Source organism: Amblyomma mixtum, chromosome 9 (genome assembly GCF_055824585.1).
Source record: "Amblyomma mixtum isolate Tamu chromosome 9, ASM5582458v1, whole genome shotgun sequence".
In the NCBI taxonomy this organism is placed as follows: Eukaryota; Metazoa; Arthropoda; class Arachnida; order Ixodida; family Ixodidae; genus Amblyomma; species Amblyomma mixtum.
Genome location: NC_143020.1, coordinates 73,230,739 through 73,251,278, shown reverse-complemented (window position 1 = coordinate 73,251,278; position 20,540 = coordinate 73,230,739). Strand labels below are relative to the sequence as shown.

Sequence of the window (20,540 nt, the reverse complement as noted above, 5' to 3'; positions counted from 1 at the left end):
GCGGAGATCGAAACTGTCATCAATTCATTAGATTTGTCGTCTTCTCCAGGGCCTGATCTTATCTCTCCCCGTTTTGTTGTCGCCTTGTTTAACGCTCATCCCTTGTTTTTCGTCTCCCTCTTTAATTCTGCCTTGCACTTGGGTTACTTTCCGCAGACATGGAGAATTGGCAGAATTACTTTCATTCCCAAACCGAACAGACCAAAGCACCTTCCAAATTCTTACCGACCGATCTGTATTAATTCGTCTTTCGGTAAGGTGCTCGAGCGTTTAATATATGGTCGGCTGTATTACTTCCTGCGCCAAAACAAATTACTTCATAGAAATCAGTATGGTTTCACGCATGGTCGCAGTTCTGTTCAGGCTCTATATCATTTGCGGGAGTTCTTACATAGTTATAAACAACAAAAAATTCCTGTGGTTCTAATTTCTCTGGATTTCAGAGGAGCATTTGATAGTGTTTGGCACCCTCTGGTTTTACATTTTTTACGAAAGCATCGTTGCCCTCGAAATCTATATTCCCTTCTGGAGTCTTTCCTTCATAACCGCCAATTGACCTATCAATCTCCTTCTTGTACTCTTTCTGTGCCTTCTTCCCTCGGCAGTCCGCAGGGTTCACCACTTTCGCCACTGCTTTGGAACATTTTGCTATATGATCTCCTAAACCTTCCTGTGCCCTCACCTATCCACATTCAGGCATATGCAGATGACACCATTGTACTCATCCCTGGCAAAACTAGCCGCGAGTTGTCAACGCTGGGCTCAAATGTTTTAACTTTAATCCAAAACTGGTGTACCACGTCCCGCGTTCAGTTAAACCCAGAAAAGTGTTCTTATGTTTTGTTTTTTAATGGAGCTCCGGCGTTACATAAGCGTAAGCCGACTATTCGACTAGACACTTACAGTCTCAAGTGTGAACCGAGTATTAAATTATTCGGTGTTGTCTTTGACTCTTACTTAAGCTTTATACCCCATGTTAATTATTTGCAAACGAAAATTCTTGCATCTACCACCAAGCTCCTTAACTGGTTCCATTTCCATTTTCTTGTTTCTCCTTCTCATATGCGCCAAATTTATCATCAGGTTATTGTCCCTACAATTACCTATGCCGCCCCAGCTTGGTGGTTTCATTGCCCCCTTTCTCGGCTAAGAGATCGTGTTCTATCGCTTCAACGAATTCCCCTTCTGGCTCTTACTGGTGCCTATCATACTACGCGAACCGCTGCTCTTCATGTTCTTGCGAACGTTCTTCCTCTGCCTATCTATCTGGATCAGTTATGCGCAGAGTTTATGCTTTTCACGTTACGTCAATCCGTAGTGTACGGCAATACTTTTTATGATCCCTCTCACATTCAACCTTTATTTGATCCCTAGTCAGACCATCCCTCATTAATATTTAAATTTTCTTTTGTTCAACTTAGTTCTCAAGAAGCTGTATTCTTTTCTTGTCAACGTGCCCTGCATATTTACACTGCTGGGTCTTTCACTCCTCGCTCAGCTGGTGCAGCATTTGTTGTTCTTAGCTCAACACAAAATATTGTCCATGTACACCGTCTATCTTTAGAACCACCCTCTAGCGCCTATGCCGCTGAGCTTGTAGCCTTTCATTCTGCTGTTGTTTATGCTATTCACAACCCTCCCTCTACGCCTGTTCATTTTTACACTGATTCTCTGTCTCTGCTTTCTGCGCTGTCTTCAGTTACTTCTTACAATCCGACTATTATTGCAATTAAGAAAGATCTCTATCGTTTGTCTTCTTTAGCCCCATTTCTTTTCTTTCATATCCGGGGTCATTCTGGAATCTTTGGAAACGAGTTAGCCGACCAAGCTGCCGGTAGTGCCGGCCAGTTTGGAAGTTTATATATTTCTACCCTTTCACGCCGTTGCGTTCGTTCCCGTTTGCATCATTCTTCACTTCTTTTATGGAGCATTTTTTGGCGCGAGAATAATGGTGGCACTGAACTATTCAACTGGGTCCCTGATACACTTAACATTCCCCTTATTCGTCTACACAGGAATCCTCTAATAACGTTACTTACTGGGCATGGTAGATTTCCGTTCTATTTTAAAAGATTTGGCCTCTCTCCGTCTTCAACTTGTTCCTGTGGATTGTTATGTGAAAATATCCGTCATTACTTCCGGGACTGTTCCGTTACTGCTTCTTTAGTTTCTCGTTTAAAATCTCTTTGCTCATCGGACATCACACCATCTGTTTACCCCTCCCTTCTCTGAAACCCTGCTGCTTGTGCTCTTCTTCTTCAAATGGTTCACCTCATAAGTAGTACAATTCCAAATTACTCACGCTGATTTCTCTCTTTCCTCTAATCTCTCTTCCCCAAGCTTTGCACAGCGGAGCGCCCCGTGCTCCTTTATTGAGCATAGGTGGCTTTGTCGTGGCGTGACTGTGACTACGTCCTTGACTGTGTGACTGCGACTCTGTATTGACTGCGTGACTGTGACTGTGTCCTTGTCTGAGTGACTGTGACTTCGGTTTTTTTTGTCTTTTGTCTTTCTTGATTATGTTTTTATTTTTGTGATCTTTATTTTGTGGCCGGCGCTCAGTGCTTTCTTTGACTGTTACGGTGACAATGACTTTGCAGTGACTTGGGTTTTCTTTTTATTATTATTTTTATTTATTTCGCGGACTGCACGCTGTGCTTTGGCTATCTGCCTGCGTCTAACTTACTCTGACGAGACTTTTGTTTTCTTTTCTTATGAGTTTTTTTTTATGCTCTGTTTTTCGCTTAATTCTTTTTTTCTTCTTTGAAACATTTAGTTATTTTTCATTTATTTTGATTGGCGTTAAGCCTGGCAAAGCATTGCTGGTCCAGGCATCCTCTCTCTTTCTTTTATGTTTTTTTTTACCTTTTTTTTGAGAGGACCAATAAAAGGGTAAAAGGGTGCGGAGATGAAATCATCTCACCCCTAAAACACTCAAGGACTTTCTTTCAGTTCACTGTGTATCTGGTGAATACACAGGCTGTGCTTAAGTTTCGCTATTGCAACAAGCATTGTAGAGAAAACAGAGAAAAGCAAATTAAAACAGCTTTGTTAATAGCCGCTTCAAGGCACAAGCTGACGCATTTCAAGCGTCTTCCATGCCCTGAACGCTAACTACAAAATTAAAAAAAAATAATTGTTAATCTGAGCTTTCTACGAGAATTTGGTGTAGTTTAGAAGAAAAAAACACCCCATGTTTTAGCGCGTGGCGTTTGCAGCTTCCGCTACAGTCCCAACGAGAGTCACCTCATGCGGCCCCTACTTTCGCCTTGACGACCGCCGCTCAGAAGATGAGCTCACGCTTTCAGAAGCAGAAAACGCAGATCTTCATGCAACCGGGCGCATAGACCGCATGTGTTAGAGAATGCCTGCTGCAAGCCCGCAGTACATCCTGGTCGGGTTCTCCCCGGAGCTGGACTGGAGGCCACTGAGTTTCCCGAAACCTTTTCCGCCGAACAGGGTATGCAGCGCATGCGTACTAGTGCGCAAGAAGACCGCGCTGCTACCCTGCATGCATGTGCTGTGCGAGTGTTGCTACGACCAGTGTGACGAGGACGGTTCGCACCTGTGTCCTCTGGACTGCAACCACTATACGAGGAACGGGACGTTGATCTTAAGGACTTCCGTGATGAAGATCTACTGAGCAGAGAGGTAAGCTAGAACTCCCCTCCCCACTATCATCATCATCATCAGCCTGACTATGCCCACTACAAAGCAAAGGCCTCTCCCATGTCTCTCCAATTAACCCTCTCCTTTGCCAGTTTCGGCCACCCATCCCCGCAAACTTCTTAATCTCAACCGCCCACCTTAATTTCTGCCGCCCCCTGCTCCGTTTGCCTTCTTTGGGAATCCACTGTGTTACCCTTATGGACCAGTGGTTTTTTTGTCTTCGCATTACATGGCCTACCCAAGCCCATTTCTTCCTCTTGATTTCGACTAGGATGTCATTAACCCGCGTTTGTTCCCTCAACCACTCCGCCCGCTTCCGATCTCTTAACGTTGCACCAATCATTTTTCATTCCATGGCTCGCTGCGTTGTCCTTAACTTAAGCTGAACCCTCTTTGTTAGCCTCCACGTTTCTGCCCCATAGGTGACGTGAGTACCGTTAAGATACCGGTAAGGTACCGACGCCCCTGCGCAGCTGCTTTATTTGCGTTCGACTGTGTGCGGAGTACCAGTCGTTTAGGTTGGAATACATCACAGAATATTTGTAAGGAGGTTTCTTCCGCAACAGTCTACACTGATAACACTTCATAAAAAATATTATATAAATTTATATTATTTCGGACCTTGAATTGAATCCCACCATGAGACGTAACATAAAAATGCTTAAATAAACCAATGTGATTTTTTTTCCGTTGCCGCGGCCTTTGTGTTTCTCGATAAAGTTTTATCAAGCAATATAAACGGATTATTTTATATGCTTCTTATTACTATTTTTCCCTCACAACAAATGCGGCGGCTTTCACCTGCGACTTGAGCACCCGACCCAATCTTTATTCCAAACTAAAACGCTGTTGTTGCGAATGTATTATTGTGCGGTTAAATATTAATTAGGTAGATAATGCAACAAGGGGCAATTTTGTCACCACATATAGAAACACTTCAAAAGCTACTCAAGTCTACGAATAAAAGTAAGCAATCGCATATATTTCTTTCTGAAAGAAAAAGTGTTCTTTGAGTGTCACAATCATAGCAGCTCTCCCACACGAGCAGTATATATTCACTCGCGTTTTTGTACATCTTAGAAGTTCAAGAAGTTCTACACCACGCCGAAACAGACAGCAACACAAGTAACCGGCGCAATACTTGAAATGGATAGTTTCACTCTCGTCCTTTGTCGGACCGACATTTGCCAACACATTTGCAATATTGGGCCGACTAGCTATACTGCTGACGTCATGTGGCCCAGGGCATTCGCAAGCGGGCATCGTGGCCGCCGGAAGTGACGTGCACACCATCCCTCATGCACGCTTGAGGGAGTGTGCTGCAGCCTTGACGTAGTCTCGCAGTTGGCTTCGAGTCTCACACTAATTGTACACTACAGGCAAATAGTTGACGAAGTTAGACCACGGCATCCTGCCGTTCTTTATTTTTTCGCTTGAAAGGAGGAGTTCCCATTCTTGTCGGAGTGACCCGCCGTCACCGAAGCACCTGTCTTCCTTCTTTAGCATGTACAGAGCTTGCTTGGTTGAAGGAAATTCCTTTCGGAGTCAGTTTTAACGTTCAGCGGAGAACACGGCGTATAGTTGACGTCATTTCGGAGTCAGTTTTAACGCGATAGCGTGAGAGTCCCGTTCAGCGGAGAACACGGCGTAGTCGGTGTCGTCGCCGGTGCGTGTGCAGAAGCCGGAGTGGACGAGGGGAGGTTAACGGCACACATGGAGCTGTGGAATGAAAAGTGATTTTGCAAATAGGTCATTATCATGTCGCAACATGGATCAAACGTCATAATGACATGTAAATCCGTAAAAAAATTAATTGCGCTCCAAATATATAGATTAATTAGTCGGAATTCCAACCCCTTACTAACGTCCTCAATGCTCCTCTCTTGCCCCCTTTTATCGTCTGCTCAATACCTAACGAGGGCCTCACTTCTGGCAGTCTTGGGGGCGTGGGTAGCATAAAAGGGTTTTCTCACAGCTTGCGCCCTCATTGTTCCGTCACGTTCCTACTTTGCACTCGTGGTAATGCTGGACGTACTACGGCGGTCTGCCGCTGTGGACGAGGGTGGCCCCGGTGAACACTCTCAAGGTTCGGTTATAGTGCACATAAATATCCCCGAAAGCAGAAGGTCGGATAGTCGTTGCCGTATAACTCAGTTGGTAGAGCACCGGATGCGAAATTTGTAGGTCGTGGGTTTGGATCCCGCCGGCGGCATGTGATTCTTTTTTATGCGAAGCATACTACTTTAGCTACCACTTCAGCCCTTCACCGTGGTTATGCGCCTCCAAATCACGTGATACATGACGTCACACCACGTGAAACGATGACGTCACGACAGTAGAGAAACGGGGGCCCACCTCGCGCCGTAGCTGTGGTTGTGCGCCTCCAAATCACGTGATACATGACGTCACACTACGTGACACGATGACGTCACGACAGTGGATAAACGGGGGCCCACCTCGCGCCGTCGCTGTGGTTGTGCGCCTCCAAATCACGTGATACATGACGTCACACCACGTGACACGATGACGTCACGACAGTGGAGAAACGGGGGCCCACCTCGCGCCGTCGCTGTGGTTGTGCGCCTCCAAATTACGTGACACGATGATGCCACACCACGTGACACGATGACGTCACGGCAGTGGAGAAACGGGGGCCCACCTCGCGCCGTCGCTGTTGTTGTGCGCCTCGAAATCACGTGATACAGGACGTCACACCACGTGACACGATGACGTCACGACAGTTGAGAAACGGGGGCCCACCTCGCGCCGTCGCTGTGGTTGTGCGCCTCCAAATCACGTGATACATGGCGTCACACAACGTGACACGATGACGTCACGACAGTGGAGAAACGGGGGCCCACCTCGCGCCGTCGCTGTGGTTGTGCGCCTCCAAATTACGCGACACGATGATGCTTCGCTTTCTCCACGCTTAACCAAGTTAAGCCTCAGCCATTTTTTTATGCGAAGCATATTGCAAGAGCTACCACTCACGCCGTCGCCGTGGGACCCCTAGACGTGAAACCACGTGACACCGTGACGTCACATCACGTGACATCGGATGAGAGAGCCGGCCTCCACCTCGCGCCGTCGCCGTGGGACCCCTAGCCGTCACACCACGTGACACCGTGACGTCACACCACGTGACACCGGATGAGAGAGCCGGCCTCCACCTCGCGCCGTCGCCGTGGGACCACTAGCCGTCACGCCACGTGACACCGTGACGTCACACCACGTGACATCGGATGAGAGAGCCTGCCTCCACCTCGCGCCGTCGCCGTGGGATGCTTCGCATTCCCAAGGCTTAGCCAAGCTGAGCCTCAGCAATTTTTCTTCTGCTTTCTAATCCATTACCTTTAAAATCATTGCCCTATTAATCTCACGTTCACGAACACCATAAATTAAAAAGAAGGGGAAAAGCACAACATCCCATGCGCGCCTTGATTTCGATGGCTGTTGGCTTCTGGCACGTACTATTGTTCTATTCAGTTTCGTTTTCATTTTCAATTCTTCATTCCCCAGGGGGCGGTTCTGTTCTTCGTTATATATATATGATTGCATGTTTCAATTAAGGGGTTGTGTGTGCATCGGGACGGCTGTAGTCCGACTTTCACCTTCGAAAATATCACATTGGCGACGAGGATGTTGTGAACGTACCCCCAGCCTCGCTGCACCATCCGGATCCGCCCACCATGAGCTTCACCGGGCTTGCTCCGCCACCGTTTTTCCTTCCGACGCCCGGCCGTCCGTCACTGCCATGGGAGCAGTGGGAGCGGATGTTTAACGTTGGCTTGCTGGCATCCGGAGCCGCCGCATTCAAGCCGGAGCAACGCAAGGCTATTGTTTTGCATTGTTTGGGGGCGGACGGCCAGCGTGTTTATCAGACGCGATAGGTTGTTACCTGCTAGCCCTGTAAGAGTTAAGCGGCAACCTGTTGATGTCATGTTTCTCGCGACGCGAAGTACGTTAATCACGGCTGTCACCTACCGCCGCCTCTGATGCACCTGCGCGAAGCCACGATATTAGGCGACATAGCGGCGCATATTCACTGCATGCAGCAAGGGTTGTCGCTGCTTCAACGACACCGTCTCAGTCACCACGCTAGCTGCCTGCTTTTAACACTGAACAGCATAAGGACTGAAAAAAGTGATCAAAATACCATTTCATTTCTAAGAGGCACACAGGATTGTCACTAAACTATATATTTTGCGGGGCCGTCTAGCAGGAAGTGATCGAGACATACGCCACTACATCCTACTTGCTACTTGTGCTTAAGCTCTCTCTCTCTTCTGCTGCATTGTTTGGATTTATTCTGCCTGATGTTTTGTTTTTTTTCTTTTTTCTAGCTCCAAACGTTCTGACAAACCTAAAACAATCATGCAAACAAGCACACAGAACCTACGACGTAGCGCTTGTGGTATCCATTGTTCCTAGCTTGCAACGCATGGTGGCTCTCGCAAAGGCGTTTCCTGCGAGCTACTTGGTTCGGTAGCATCATAAGGCACAAAGCAAGAGACGAGAGATTAGCTGCCAAGGGCTCCAGGGTACTAATCAAGTGGAAACGATTACAACACTTCTCCTGGCCAGGTGTTCTGCTTCACTCGAATAGCCGGTAAAGTTTCTCCTTTACCCCGCCCTTTGAACGTCAAACACCAGTAGTTGTTGACAAGTCACTTTACGCCGCTGAGTCGGCTCGATGGCTCAGTGGTTAGGGCACTCGGCTGATGACCCGAAAGATGCGCTTTCGATCCCAGCCGCGGCGGTTTTATTTCCATGGTAGCTAAATGCTAGACGTCGCTGTACTGTGCGATGTTAGTGTATTCCACGTTAAAGAACCGCAGGTGGTCGAAAATAACCACAGCCTTCCTGCGTCCCTCATAGCTTGAGTCAGTGTGGGACGTTAACTTCCATAAAACCAAAACCCCATTACGCATTCATGCCACTCGTTTTAGACGCCTGAGCTTCTTGAAAGCTTCGTTATCAGCTTATACATAGACTGGCGCCGGCGGATGAACAAGCGTGAACGACAGCTTATATCGGCGTTTAGGATACAGTTCAGTAAACTGTCCGCCAATCTTTGGACGATAGGCAGCTCGTCCAGTCGCGATCGTGGCCTTGGCAACCGCTGCGAGACTGATAAGAGCACGCTGTGAAGGGACGAAAGTAGTTCCTGGAGCACTCGTCGCAGCGAAAACACTTCAAGAGCGATGCCTCCCTCAAGCCAGCAGTACACACTGGTGGGGTTTTCGCCAGAGCTCGACTGGAGGCCCCTGACCTTCCTGAAGCCTATTCCAGCAAACCGGGTATGCAGCACTTGCGGTCTGGTGCGCAAGACAGCCGCCTTGCTGCCCTGCATGCACGTGCTGTGCGACTGTTGCTACGGGCAGTGCAGCCAGGACGGGTCGAACGAGTGCCCGCTCGACGGCAATGCCTATGGGAAGGAGGACGTCCATATGATGGAATGCCCTGCCGACGAGCTGCTGAGAAGAGAGGTAAGCGAAAAGGAAACAGAAAATGTGGTTGCACTGCTACAGTCAACTTTTTTTTTTTTTTTGCGCGACAGCGCTGAAGGCCTCGTTACCCAGAAAACCTGGCTTCGGCATTGCGAGCGTGGAATCACGAGCATGGCTCTTGCAGGTGGTCCTTAGAGAGCAGCCAAGGAGGCAGGCGGGATACTTAGCTCACACGACCTTGCGGTGTCATCACAACCTGCCCACCGGGGTAGGTGGCAGTTAAATTAATAATTGGTCGCTCGGGGAGAGCAACCTGGGGCTCATTTGGATACTAACTTATTACGCTATGGTGTCAGCTTGAATATCCCTTCAGTTTTTAGAGCCTTCCATATTTTTAATCATATCGGGTGGTCGCCGAACGCCAGGTGTGTTGGGGCCTTATAACTGCGACAAGCGGTGCAATCGGCGAGACTTCGCGCGACCCCCCCCCTCCCCCTCCCAAAAAAAGAAAGAAAAGATGTGAAGATGTCCAGAAAAGCTTCCTTGAAAGCTGTGTTGCTTTATTTTTAATTCAGAGCCCCGTGACTGGGTTTCCACTTCGCAGAGCGCTGTGGCAAATCAAAATTCACATCGCATGGCATTAATCTTTCTGGCGAGCTCGTGAGTTTCCTTTCTTGACTATTTCTTTTTTAAATATTCACTCCATTTCCTGAACCCATGCTCCAGTCATACGAAAGAGAAATTGATTGATTGAAAACGAGCTTGACCAATTTTCTTGCGCTTACACACGCTTTAACAACAAAAAAGGTAAAGCGCGTGGCAGCGACTGCCTTTACTCACGCACGTCCTCTGCTTGGCATCTATTTTTTTTTAACATAATATTGTAGAGCGTGTGTTTTTCGGAACAGAACAGCTTAGCAGACGGCGTTCCCGCTACAAGGATTCCAAACACTTACACGAACCTTCACCGATTTCCCGGTTTATCGCCGTCATGAGGCACTTCTATGCGAAAGGGTCGACAGTCACGCGATGCTATTCAAAATCAGAAAGGCTGTACTTGAATTTGCTTCGCAGGAACGTCGCCAGCGCTATCAGAAGCAGGGCGTTATCTTTTTCGCTGGACAATAGCGTGCGATATCCCTCCTGTTGCCTTGCCTATGGCTGCTACGCCAAGGATCTACCCTCGAAAGCGCCTAGTCGGGCCAAAGTTTCCAATTCAACGAGCAAAGCCATAGTTGACGACGAGTTAGGCGAACAGTTTGCTGTCCCATGAAAGACACAAGTTGGTCTAGTTCGACTCATCGCCTGGCTCTAACGACCACTTAGAGGAAAATTTTGAATATTGGAATACTGTAAGATACTGTTTTGGAAATATTGAAGGTTATGGTCCACCCTTCCAATGCGGAGCAAATCTTTTCTTTTAATGCTTTTCAATCGCTCGCGACGAGTAGTTAAAACTGCCATAGAAAACCATTGGGGAACGTCATTTACAGTGGCAAAAAAGGTAACAGCAAAAAATTACAAACCTGCCGAATGGAGATGTGCGGATATATTGCTTGTTGTAGTGAAATTTTATTATGCGTGAGCAATTGCATTCATGAACTTTTTCACGTTAAAAAAATGCTTTTGTGTAGAATTTTTGGGTGTGAGAGCACACTTTCTCTAATAATTAACGGAACTTCCATACTCCAGAAAAGGCTAAAATTTTAATTACAAGCATCGACACTCCCGCTCTCCCGGCTATTTCGTAAAGGTACCTGCGAAAAACTTTATACTGTTTCAATTTCGAATCTTTAAACCAATGCCACAGTGTCCTTAACTTCTCGTTGATGATGTCGGTCTCATTTTCTTATTCTACGTCCTGAGATTCAGTCAACGGGAGCGGAGAAACATTACGTTTTTAAATCCTGTTATACCTGGAATAAATGTTAATCTGCTGCCGAAAAAATTATCAACGAAGCTACAAAGAGCGCTGCAACCAATTTCTTATTCGAAAAAAAGTTGTATGCAGCTGTACTCAGCGTCCCTATGTTGCTCCCGAAGTTGAAGATTCTTGTGTTGCTCCATAGTGGTACAAAGCGGGCTACACGAAACAGGTTCAGTGTATAGTACTAATAAAAACACTTTTGTGAACCCAAAACTAACTGCAGCTATCCAGCCTTGCATTTCCAAAACTCAACTAAAGAAAAAAAAAGAAGCAGAATGTGACTCTTATTCTTTAACCTTGAACAAAGCGGGTACATAAGCCACGTAGATTACTATGGCTTTGGCTATGGTGCTATGGTGCTCGGCTGCTGTCCCGAAAGACGCGGGTTCGATCCCGGCCGCGGCGGTTGAATTTCTTTGGAGAAATTCGAGGCCCGTGTACTGTGCGATGTCAGTGCACATAAAAGAACCCCAGGTGGTCGAAATTTCCGGAGCCCTCCACTACGGCGTCTCTCATAGCCTTAGTCGCTTTGAGACGTTAAACCCCATAAACCAAACCAAACCACTGGATGTCTTAACGTCTCAGCATCCTCCTCTCGGCCTGACCCTATCACCTGCTAAGTCGTGTTTGATCTGCAATGGAAACAAAAATGTTTTGCGCAAAGTTCCTCGGTTTAATTTTACGTTAGGTGATCCCCCATCCCTCATGTATATACTTTTCCGATTCTTGATCTTTTTCACAAATCTGCGACCGGCAGTCCGTGGCTAACAGCCTTCCGTAAATCAGCTGACGCTATGCTTGGCATTGCCCGCCGTATATCTGTGCGCTCTTGGCGCACTTGCTCATACGGCTCCCTAGTTAGTTTGTGCATTCTATCCGACAGCCAAGGATAGTACACCACGTACAATTTCATCGCCACACCCGCTGACGGTGGGACTCCCTCGAACCTATTAACCGCGAGACTATGCGCGTCATAATTTATCTTCCTGGCCTTGCAATCATAGCCGTCCTTCAGAAGTACGCAAAGGTAAATACCCTGACTGAACTCACCAACCAGCGTGAGGAAAACAGAGCTTGCGAACTTCCTCCGAACACTTCCCCTTGTCGTACTGTGAGCTGCAGACAATCGATCCACACTTGTCGAGCCAGTGTCACCATCTCCTCTACCTCAGATGTACAGTCTTTGCCAAAAGTAACCCGGCACAGGTGGTTCGCTTCTTAGCCACGTAGCGAAGCACTCATGGCAGCCCTTAAGCCCTGATTCTGTGTAAAGAAAGGTGAGACCCTGTCCTTACATTATGGCACCGTTCGGTCTTTAGGGCTGCTGTAAATGCTCCGTTATACGTTTGAGAAGCAAGAACCTGTTGCTCGGTTACATTTGGCAAAGGGGGTACATGCTTCATATCGATGCATCACATACACCACAGCGGGGAGTCATCGCTAAGTTACAGCCGCTCCCATCCTGATATTAACTCTCGTGCAGCGAACACCGCGGATACGGGCATCCGTTGGAACTTGAACGTCAAGCGATGTACAGTGTCATAGCTTCTCTTTCATTCATCCCCACTTAAAATGGAGGGAGACAGAGAAGAAAAAAGTAATTTAATGAAAGGAATGGATGGAGAGGTCGGCCGGCGGTAAGGTGACCCTTGCCTGCTACTCCACTTGAAATTTAGTTCACTTATAAGTACCTATGTTCTGTGAGCATGCGCTGGATTATCAGCCATGCTCATGATCCTCATAATATTCATGTTGATGTTTTGTCACAACCAGACGCACGAGATGACCCGCCGACTTCCCCATTTCTCCCCAACTGCGTTCCTGTTCTGTGTATCTTAACCACATTCGAGCGCCAGCGAACACGCGCACTAAATTGTCGTGCTCGCATCCCCTCCCCCTTAGTCTCGGGAGAAGAAGGTAACCATGCGCCGTATTCGGTCAAGGGCGACTCTATCCGTATCCATCTATTCGTATTCCAAATCTATTCGTCGCGGTGCAACAACCAGCAACTGCAAGTCCTCACCGGACGTGTGTAATATGCGTCGCTTGTGCACATGCCTAGCCACGGCTTCCGTACGCAAACGATTCCTTGCGGTGGAATTGGGAAGGCTCTCACAAAAAGTGGGCAATGGAACATTGGTACATCACCAAACATCGCGGCTTTCAGAGCGAAACTGCCCTCCACTCACTCTTCTAATAAGTCAAACACAGCGGCCATAGTTTGGTTAAACATTTTTTTTAAATAAACGCCCTTCTTAGGACACCCTTCTTAGTGCACAAATCGACGGAAGGGCGCACTTTCTCTAAATAATAAAAAAAAACTCCGCCCCTCGGCATGTTGTCGTGGCTTGTCTTCAAGTGTTGCATATTCCCGCCTTGCAGGTCAAGTGCTGGAACGAAGGCAGTGGCTGCCAGTATGCGACGCCTGCTTCAGGGATCGCCCAGCATTTCCTGGAGGAATGCGAACACCACTCCGTCCGTTGTCCCAAGTGCTCGGCCACCGTTCTTTGCAGAGATGTGTGCTCGCATCTCGCATCACCCAGTTGCAGCTCTTCCTTTGCATCCGAAAACCACGCTCCGCCGGGTAAACTGGATGGGGCAGCGTTTTTGACTTCTCTCCAAGCAGCCTTCGAAACGCAGGCGGTTGAACTCTCAACTTATCTGATGCCAATGGCTGTCGATATCCGCGCACATGGGGAAATATTAAGAGAAGTTTCCGACAGTATAAACACACTGAAAGAGACACTAAGGCCTAATCTGGCGGTCTCAACAAGACAAAATCCCGATAGTCCGAGAAAAAGTGTACGTGACACAGTTGCGCCCAAAGTGGAACTTAATGAAAGTTTTCCCGCATGCACCGATAAAAGTGGCATTTTTTCTAGAAGCGTGAGCAGCTTACAGCAAACACTCAAGGATGGTCTGCGCAAAACACGGGGCGGACTGACACAGATTGCAGCTCCCGTAACACAACTGAACGCGGACGTGAACGAGAATAGTGAAAAGGGATTCGACCGTGTCATGCTTCGACTCATGGAACCACAAGAAGAGCAGTGTATGGTGTTTTTTGTCAACGACGTGAAAACGCTTCATGACACTGCGACAAAGGAAGGCTGGGCTGCGTATGACAGCGAGCAGCTTTACCTTCGGGGCTACTGCATGTCTCCTGGCGTTCTGCTCATAAAGAGTGAGGATTCTGCTACACTGCACGCCAGGTACACTCTGCACAAGGGTGACATGGACGACTTTATTCAATGGCCATTCGAGCATAAAATGCGGATGAGTGTGATTCATCCCAAGGGACGTGCAGAGCTTGTGCTGGAATGCAAGCCGTGTGGAAGACAAGAAAGACATCAAAAGCCAAGGGAATCAAGCAACTCTATTGGTTACATTCCTGGTTCTTTTAACCTCGGTGATCTGATCAAAGACGGATACGTAGAAAATGATCAGCTTCGTGTTAAGTGGGAGCTTTTGTCTTGAAACAAACTTCAGCACACAAAGAGGTCGTCTCCTTCGTTTTTCTGCGCCCGAAAACCATTGTACTGCTGCGTTTTTTTTCCTGACAATTATTTGGTCCACAGTATGAAATTGGGCAGACGGTTAATAAACAGAACTGGTGTGGAAGCCTATCTTGCAAGTCTTCTTACTTACTGTGTCTGATTTTCTTGTACGTTACATACTTCGATTTTAAGCCACGACGACTTGTTCATTTCTGCTCAGATTTTAGTCCACAAAGAGATGTAAACGAAAGGCGTACAAATAAGTATGGGTTATTTGAAATGGCAAAAGCCTGTTTTTCATTTGTTAGTGTTTTTTTTATTTTACTGAGTGAAGTTACACCTGCCTGCATTTAAGATGGTAGCACCCAACCCTGTTTTTATTTTCAGCAAATGCAACGTTTCTGACCAGCTGTTCTGCTGTGTGCTTCTTCTGTGTCTTCATTTTCTATGCTGGCGCCAAGTTTAACAGGATGAATCATAAACTCGCCAAACGTTATGCATTACTCTTAAAGTTTCCGTTTTGTTACCATAATGTTGTCATTATATATGCACGCAGGGATAACTTTAGTACCATAAACAAAATAGGTCACAAGGTAGAGACGAGGCGCGAAAGAACTCGAGGTGAAATAATTCATTTTTTTTTAATGTAAGGATTGCTTTAGGGGCCATGTCAGCGCAGCTCTTCCAAAGTTCCAACTGTGCCCCTTGAGATTCTGTACCTTGGGCTTTAAAGGTGCTCTAAAGAGGAATCTGAACTCGTCTTTTTACCGCGGGAACTCGATCTATAAGTTCCGAGCATTCTTAGAAACTTCGAATTGTTGTCCTCGTTTAAAATAGTACATCGCCATGTTGTCTCGGAAGTAACCCGTCGTCGTCGAGGCATCTCTTTGTCCCTTCTTTGTTTACCGAGCCAATAATATTGTCACGCAGTGGTGACGCAGTCACGCGAGCAGGAAGACAGTAAAAAACTGGCTGGGGTTCAACGAGGCTAAACCTAGTTTAGAGAGCAGAAGCTCGATTAAGCATGATCAGGCACGGTTTGCAGTGGTTCAAAATTTCCTCGCCCTATCCTTCTCCAATGCTCCCCGTCGACGTTCTCGATCAAAAGAATCATGCGATTCAATCAGCTGTCTGCGATTCACAGCCGGAGCACTGCTTCCAGAGCATGACTCCTCCATGGCTGTCTGCGAACATCGAGGAATGTTTCTCATTTTTTATCTTATCATAATGAACGGCGAGTCAAGTGGTTCAGCAAAACTTGAGATGAGCGTTGAATGAAGTTCAACGCAGCTGCGAAGGAGAGCGAACACCGCCGGCTCCGTGCGCCGCGGCTACGCCGAGGCGCGGCGCGTCACGTGGTATGACGTCACAGCCACACCCCGCTCGGCTGTTTGAAGGTCATTCTTCGGAACGACGTGACCTTGAGGTTTTTGCACGGGAGAAGTAGAGCTGCCGCTCTAAAACGGCTTATGGAAGAATCGGTATATTTGGCAGAACTGCGCCCGCAAAGAACACAAAGAAGTTGGCGGCGCCGTAGCAACAAGCGTGCTCGGCGGTCGACGAACAGAATTCCTGGCGCTATCAGCTGCGCTCAATTAAAAGCCGCAACGAATTTTCGAGATACGGCGAGCAATGCAATCCCAACAGCCTGGAACAATGTCGAATCGGCTCCGCCCGGGCGCGATCAATCGAAATAAATCTGGTCGTGTCTTGCATCACAAACAGAGCAATGAAGCCGCGTGCAGGCAGCTTTGAAGAATGAAAAAACAAAAACTTTAGAGATCGCTGCGGCTACTTGCATTAGAGGAATGAGAAAGCATTGGCGCCTCCCCGGAACTCGTCGCCGCTCTTTGCCTCTGATTCCCAATTGCTCTAATTATTAATTTAATTAATCACATTTACTCTGATTATACCATTTTTTCCTCTCAAACACATTTTCGGCTTTCAAATTTGGCGCCAGGGTTGTTTTCCCGCCCACTTACTGTATACCCGTCCAGCCTATTCAACCGTCCATTGACTTTTGCTTCCAATTAACTAAGTCATATCACTTAAACTTTTTGTTCAATTAATTATCACTCACCAAACATATTTCAATCCACTTCAGACTTTACTTTGACTTCTTTGCCTATTTTTCCACAATTTTGCCACCCACGGCTGTTTTCCCGTTCACTCACTATATCGACGTCCGTGCTATTTGAACTTTTTTTGCATTATTTTCTGTAACTAATTAACTAATCATCCTATTGACATGAAATTTTTTGGCACATTATCCTCACATCGCCCTCTATTGATCACAATCATTCATTTGATGTTATCTTTTCTGAGAACGTCATAATCGCAGCGGGCACGTTTTGGTGACATGCTTTGGTGACACGACCGGTCGACATAGCTTAGAATTGCTTTTGCATTAATAAAAAGCTTTGCTTCAGTATTGCGTGATTTAGTCGTTTACCTCTTGCGGTCAATTTCGTCCTCAAACCTGGAAACTCCCCACTTTTTTTCTTCAATCGCAGCGCTGTTCGTACATCCTTTGTAGACCTCACGCTATCGCTACTACAGCAGTTTCATGCCCGCTTTCTTATCTCGCTTGTACAGAGGGCAAAACGCATGTCTAGAACACGCTCTGAGCGTGTTTCGGGCTGAACACGCGATAACTAGCGATAAGATTTGGTTAAAAATGGTCTGGATGTTAACACGTGCAGTTTAAACTCTTAGAATTTCATTATCATTGTTTGCTTTCTTGGGCGCAGCGGCTTTGGGAGCGGCGGAACACACAGTTTGGTTGTTCTAGGCATGTGTTTTGCCCTCTGTACATGCAGTTCTATTTCGTAGGCGATGAAGCTGAAGCGAATGTTTGTCTTCTTCATCTTTCGAGAGCTGAAGGACATGAATCCGGTCTTAATCTGTATTGGACCATGCGAACGCCATGCACATTAATGGCATGAGGAATTGCGACGTAGCAGTACCTGTACCAAGTGAGCTAACCCGGACGGCAAGCTTATGGTAGGGGGAGAGCGACTTGATCAATAACTCGAAGTGAGAACAGTGTTCATGAAATGTTTAGGGGAATCCCCCAAGTTTCCTTTGCAGCCGTATGGCTGCGTTTGTGTGGACGTTACAGAGTAATTACTCCCTTATTACAAATCAACTCCGGCTTGGGCGATTCTCGTAAACAATCGACCCACGAAAATTTCATGGTCAGTTTTTATCCAATGGTAGCGGCTTCTCATCAGGTGTGAACAGCATTATATTTCTACGCTCGGCCTCTCGGGGCATCTCCTTCGCTTGTGACGAGAGTCGTGATTGTCGCCTGGACGACCGCAGAGAAAAAGATAAGACCTCGTTCTTAAGACGCAGAAAAAGCAGCTCCTCGTGCGACCAGTGCCGCAGACGTAATACGTGGCGAACAATGCCTCCCTCACGCACTCAGTACACGCTGGTGGAATTCTCCCCAGAGCTCGACTGGAGGCCCCTGACTTTCCTCAAGCCTCTTCCAGCCAACCGGGTATGCAGCGCCTGCGGTCTGGTGCGAAAGAAGACCGCTCTGCTGCCCTGCACGCACGTGCTGTGCGAGTGTTGCTACGGGCAGTGCAGCCTGGACGGATCGAACGAGTGTCCTCTGGGGACGGTAACCGCTTTGAGGAGGAGGACGCGAACATTATGAACGTCTCCGCTGAAGATCTGCTTAGGAGAGAGGTAAGCGGGAATGTTGAGGACTACAGCTGCTTGGGGTTTTTTACCCCGAACAACAAAGGTGATCGGCTCAATATTGGAAACAGATGTTTTCACTCCGGACATTTGTAGGGCCTGCCTTTGCCAGCGCGATTACCGGGGCTGCTTGCGATGTTTCTTTTTACTTGCGCCTTGACTCTTCCCGCGCAGAGAGTGTCAAGCGAGTCTGCACGTTGCGCAACCAGCGGAGAAGAGTATCGAAGGATAATGCAAATAAACCGCGTAGTAAACTATTGCTATTCATCCGGAGCCCCTTTATCGGCGTAATGTTCATCAGGATAGGATGGTTACATGTCAAATAATAGGCCCCCAAGACCTTATAGTTGGAAAGGTTGAGTGTGTTATACGGTATCTCAACTGGATTAAAAATATCCACGTCAACTTTCTCACTGATTAACCATGTAGAGCCACTTCATGGTAGAGCCACTCATTCACCATTCATGCCCTTTAAAGGCCTTATACGGTGAGCGATAACTTCTCACTGTGCAGTGCTTTCGAGGGCTGCAGATGCAGTGCGTACCCAAGCAGCACATTTTATTGACCCAATATTGGGAAAGGATGATTTTACTCTGGCTCTTTATAGGACCGGTCTGTAGCGATACATTTTCACTATTGGCCCGATTAGCTGTGGTGCTGGGGTAGTGTACTGCTGACATAGCCAACAAATCTGGGCAAAGGCATTTTTAAACGGGAAAGAGTTTATGAACACAATTTTTTTATGCATTGCAAGATTTCACTCTAACAATTAATATATGTGCAGCTCTCCCCTCGTAAGGCTTGAATTTTTCTGACATGAATATTTTTGCTATCCACAAAACCATTCCGCATTTCTTTTCTGGGGGAGTTTTACCCGCTTGACGCGAGCGAGGGAAAAACTTGAAAAGAAAGATTCTGCGACGCAACTTAAGAGTGGGCCATTAGTTCAATAATTCCATAATAGACGAGTTGCAAAACACGGTTTGGAGCAGCGCCATCTGTATGCATGCACACGAACTTCGTTGCAGCCGCCATTGTGCAGGAAAGGTGCTCCGTGCTCGCCGTGGTACGTCCGTGCGTCCGTGCACCCGCGCGACGCTTCTCCGCTTCTGGCTGCCTTACTTCAGTGGTTATTTTTCACTGCCTGGCTGCACTGAACTACCTAAAGTCATGCCAGTTAACTGCTGCGTACCACTGTGCACGCAGTATGGCGGTTTCGACAAGCTGGGACGAAAAGTAAGTGCTTTCTGCATTGCGCTTCCGTAGTGTGCATGCCTTCAGTACGCGCGTGTGTGCAAGGCGTGACTTTTCGAGTTTAACGTCCCAAAACAACTCAGGCTATGAGGTAAACCGTTGAGAGACGCCGAGAGCACCAGATTAGTGATGCAGCCCACTTTCGGCCCTTTTAAAGTCCGCCGGCATCGCACAGCATACGGGCGCGTACTCTGCTTCAGTAGCCGAGCGCCCCAGCCGCTGAGCCACCGCGGCTGGCCCTATCGAAACGGAGCGCCGCGGCTGGGGCAGTGCGCGTAAATTATGTGTTATCCCGCTCCCACAGGCGCCTCGCCGTGTTTTTCGTTGGCACCAAGCGTAGATAGCCCGACGACGGCGACGTGCTGATTGCGAGCTACCCGAAATAGGACTCTAGGCAGGTGTGCGAGGAAAGTTGATGAATCTCGTTCATATTTATCGTAACTTTTTTTTATAAATAACAGCGTCAACCAGCGTAGCAAGAAGTCTACAAGGACTGCATTTCAAGGCACAGTTCGTATGATTCGGCAAGAGATACAAGACTGCTAAGGCAGAGGTTAAGAGAGGTTTCGGCAGTAGTAGTGCGTTGCTGGATTATGGCCAGGGATATGGAAAGCTTGACATATGGTACCCTATGTCAGCATGCTGAAAAGTACAGTGCATTAGCTGACTGGCAGCCAAATCGTTGGCGGGTATATGCAAGATGGCATGAAGGCTTACTTAAAATAGCAGTTGTCTAAAATGACATGCATGGGCAGCGTGCAGCTGCAAGTCACAACAGTGCACAGTGTAAATGTGGAATTTTATTTTCAGGTCTCATACCACAGATTTCCGAGGAAACCAGACCTATACCAAAAATGGATCGTGGCCATTAGGCGTGACGAAGGTGCACTTTTTAAAGTGTCGAATGCAAGAAAGGTCTGCTCTCTTCATTTTCTCGAGAGTGACTATGTTGCAAATGTTGCAAACGGACAACGGCACTTGCACGAGTTTGCTGTGCCATCAGTGTTTCCATTCAAAAATACCAAGCCTCCAAGG

At 47.4% G+C, this 20,540-nt stretch overlaps 2 protein-coding genes across 3 annotated transcripts in view; both read left to right on the top strand.

The window, feature by feature from the left end:
* LOC149329713 (uncharacterized) overlaps positions 1-20,540 on the top strand; it is a 190,173-nt gene that overhangs the window by 21,190 nt on the left and 148,443 nt on the right. The window lies entirely within an intron of this gene.
* Positions 8,821-14,680, top strand: LOC149329721 (uncharacterized). Of its 2 annotated transcripts, none has more exons than XM_089560430.1 (2): positions 8,821-9,158; positions 13,429-14,680. In XM_089560430.1, exons 1-2 carry the CDS (start codon positions 8,874-8,876, stop codon positions 14,521-14,523), a joined length of 1,380 nt encoding a protein of 459 aa, XP_089416556.1. In that variant the 5' UTR covers positions 8,821-8,873; the 3' UTR covers positions 14,524-14,680. The 2 variants fall into 2 exon arrangements, with proteins under 2 accessions (XP_089416556.1, XP_089416557.1); XM_089560431.1 differs by lacking the exon at positions 13,429-14,680 and adding an exon at positions 9,230-9,349.

Coding starts and splice junctions, on each gene's coding strand:
- LOC149329721 (XM_089560430.1), top strand. CDS start 8,874: ATGCCTCCCTCAAGCCAGCAGTACACACTGGTGGGGTTTTCGCCAGAG. Junction 9,159..13,428: donor ACGAGCTGCTGAGAAGAGAG/GTAAGCGAAAAG, acceptor CCCGCCTTGCAG/GTCAAGTGCTGGAACGAAGG.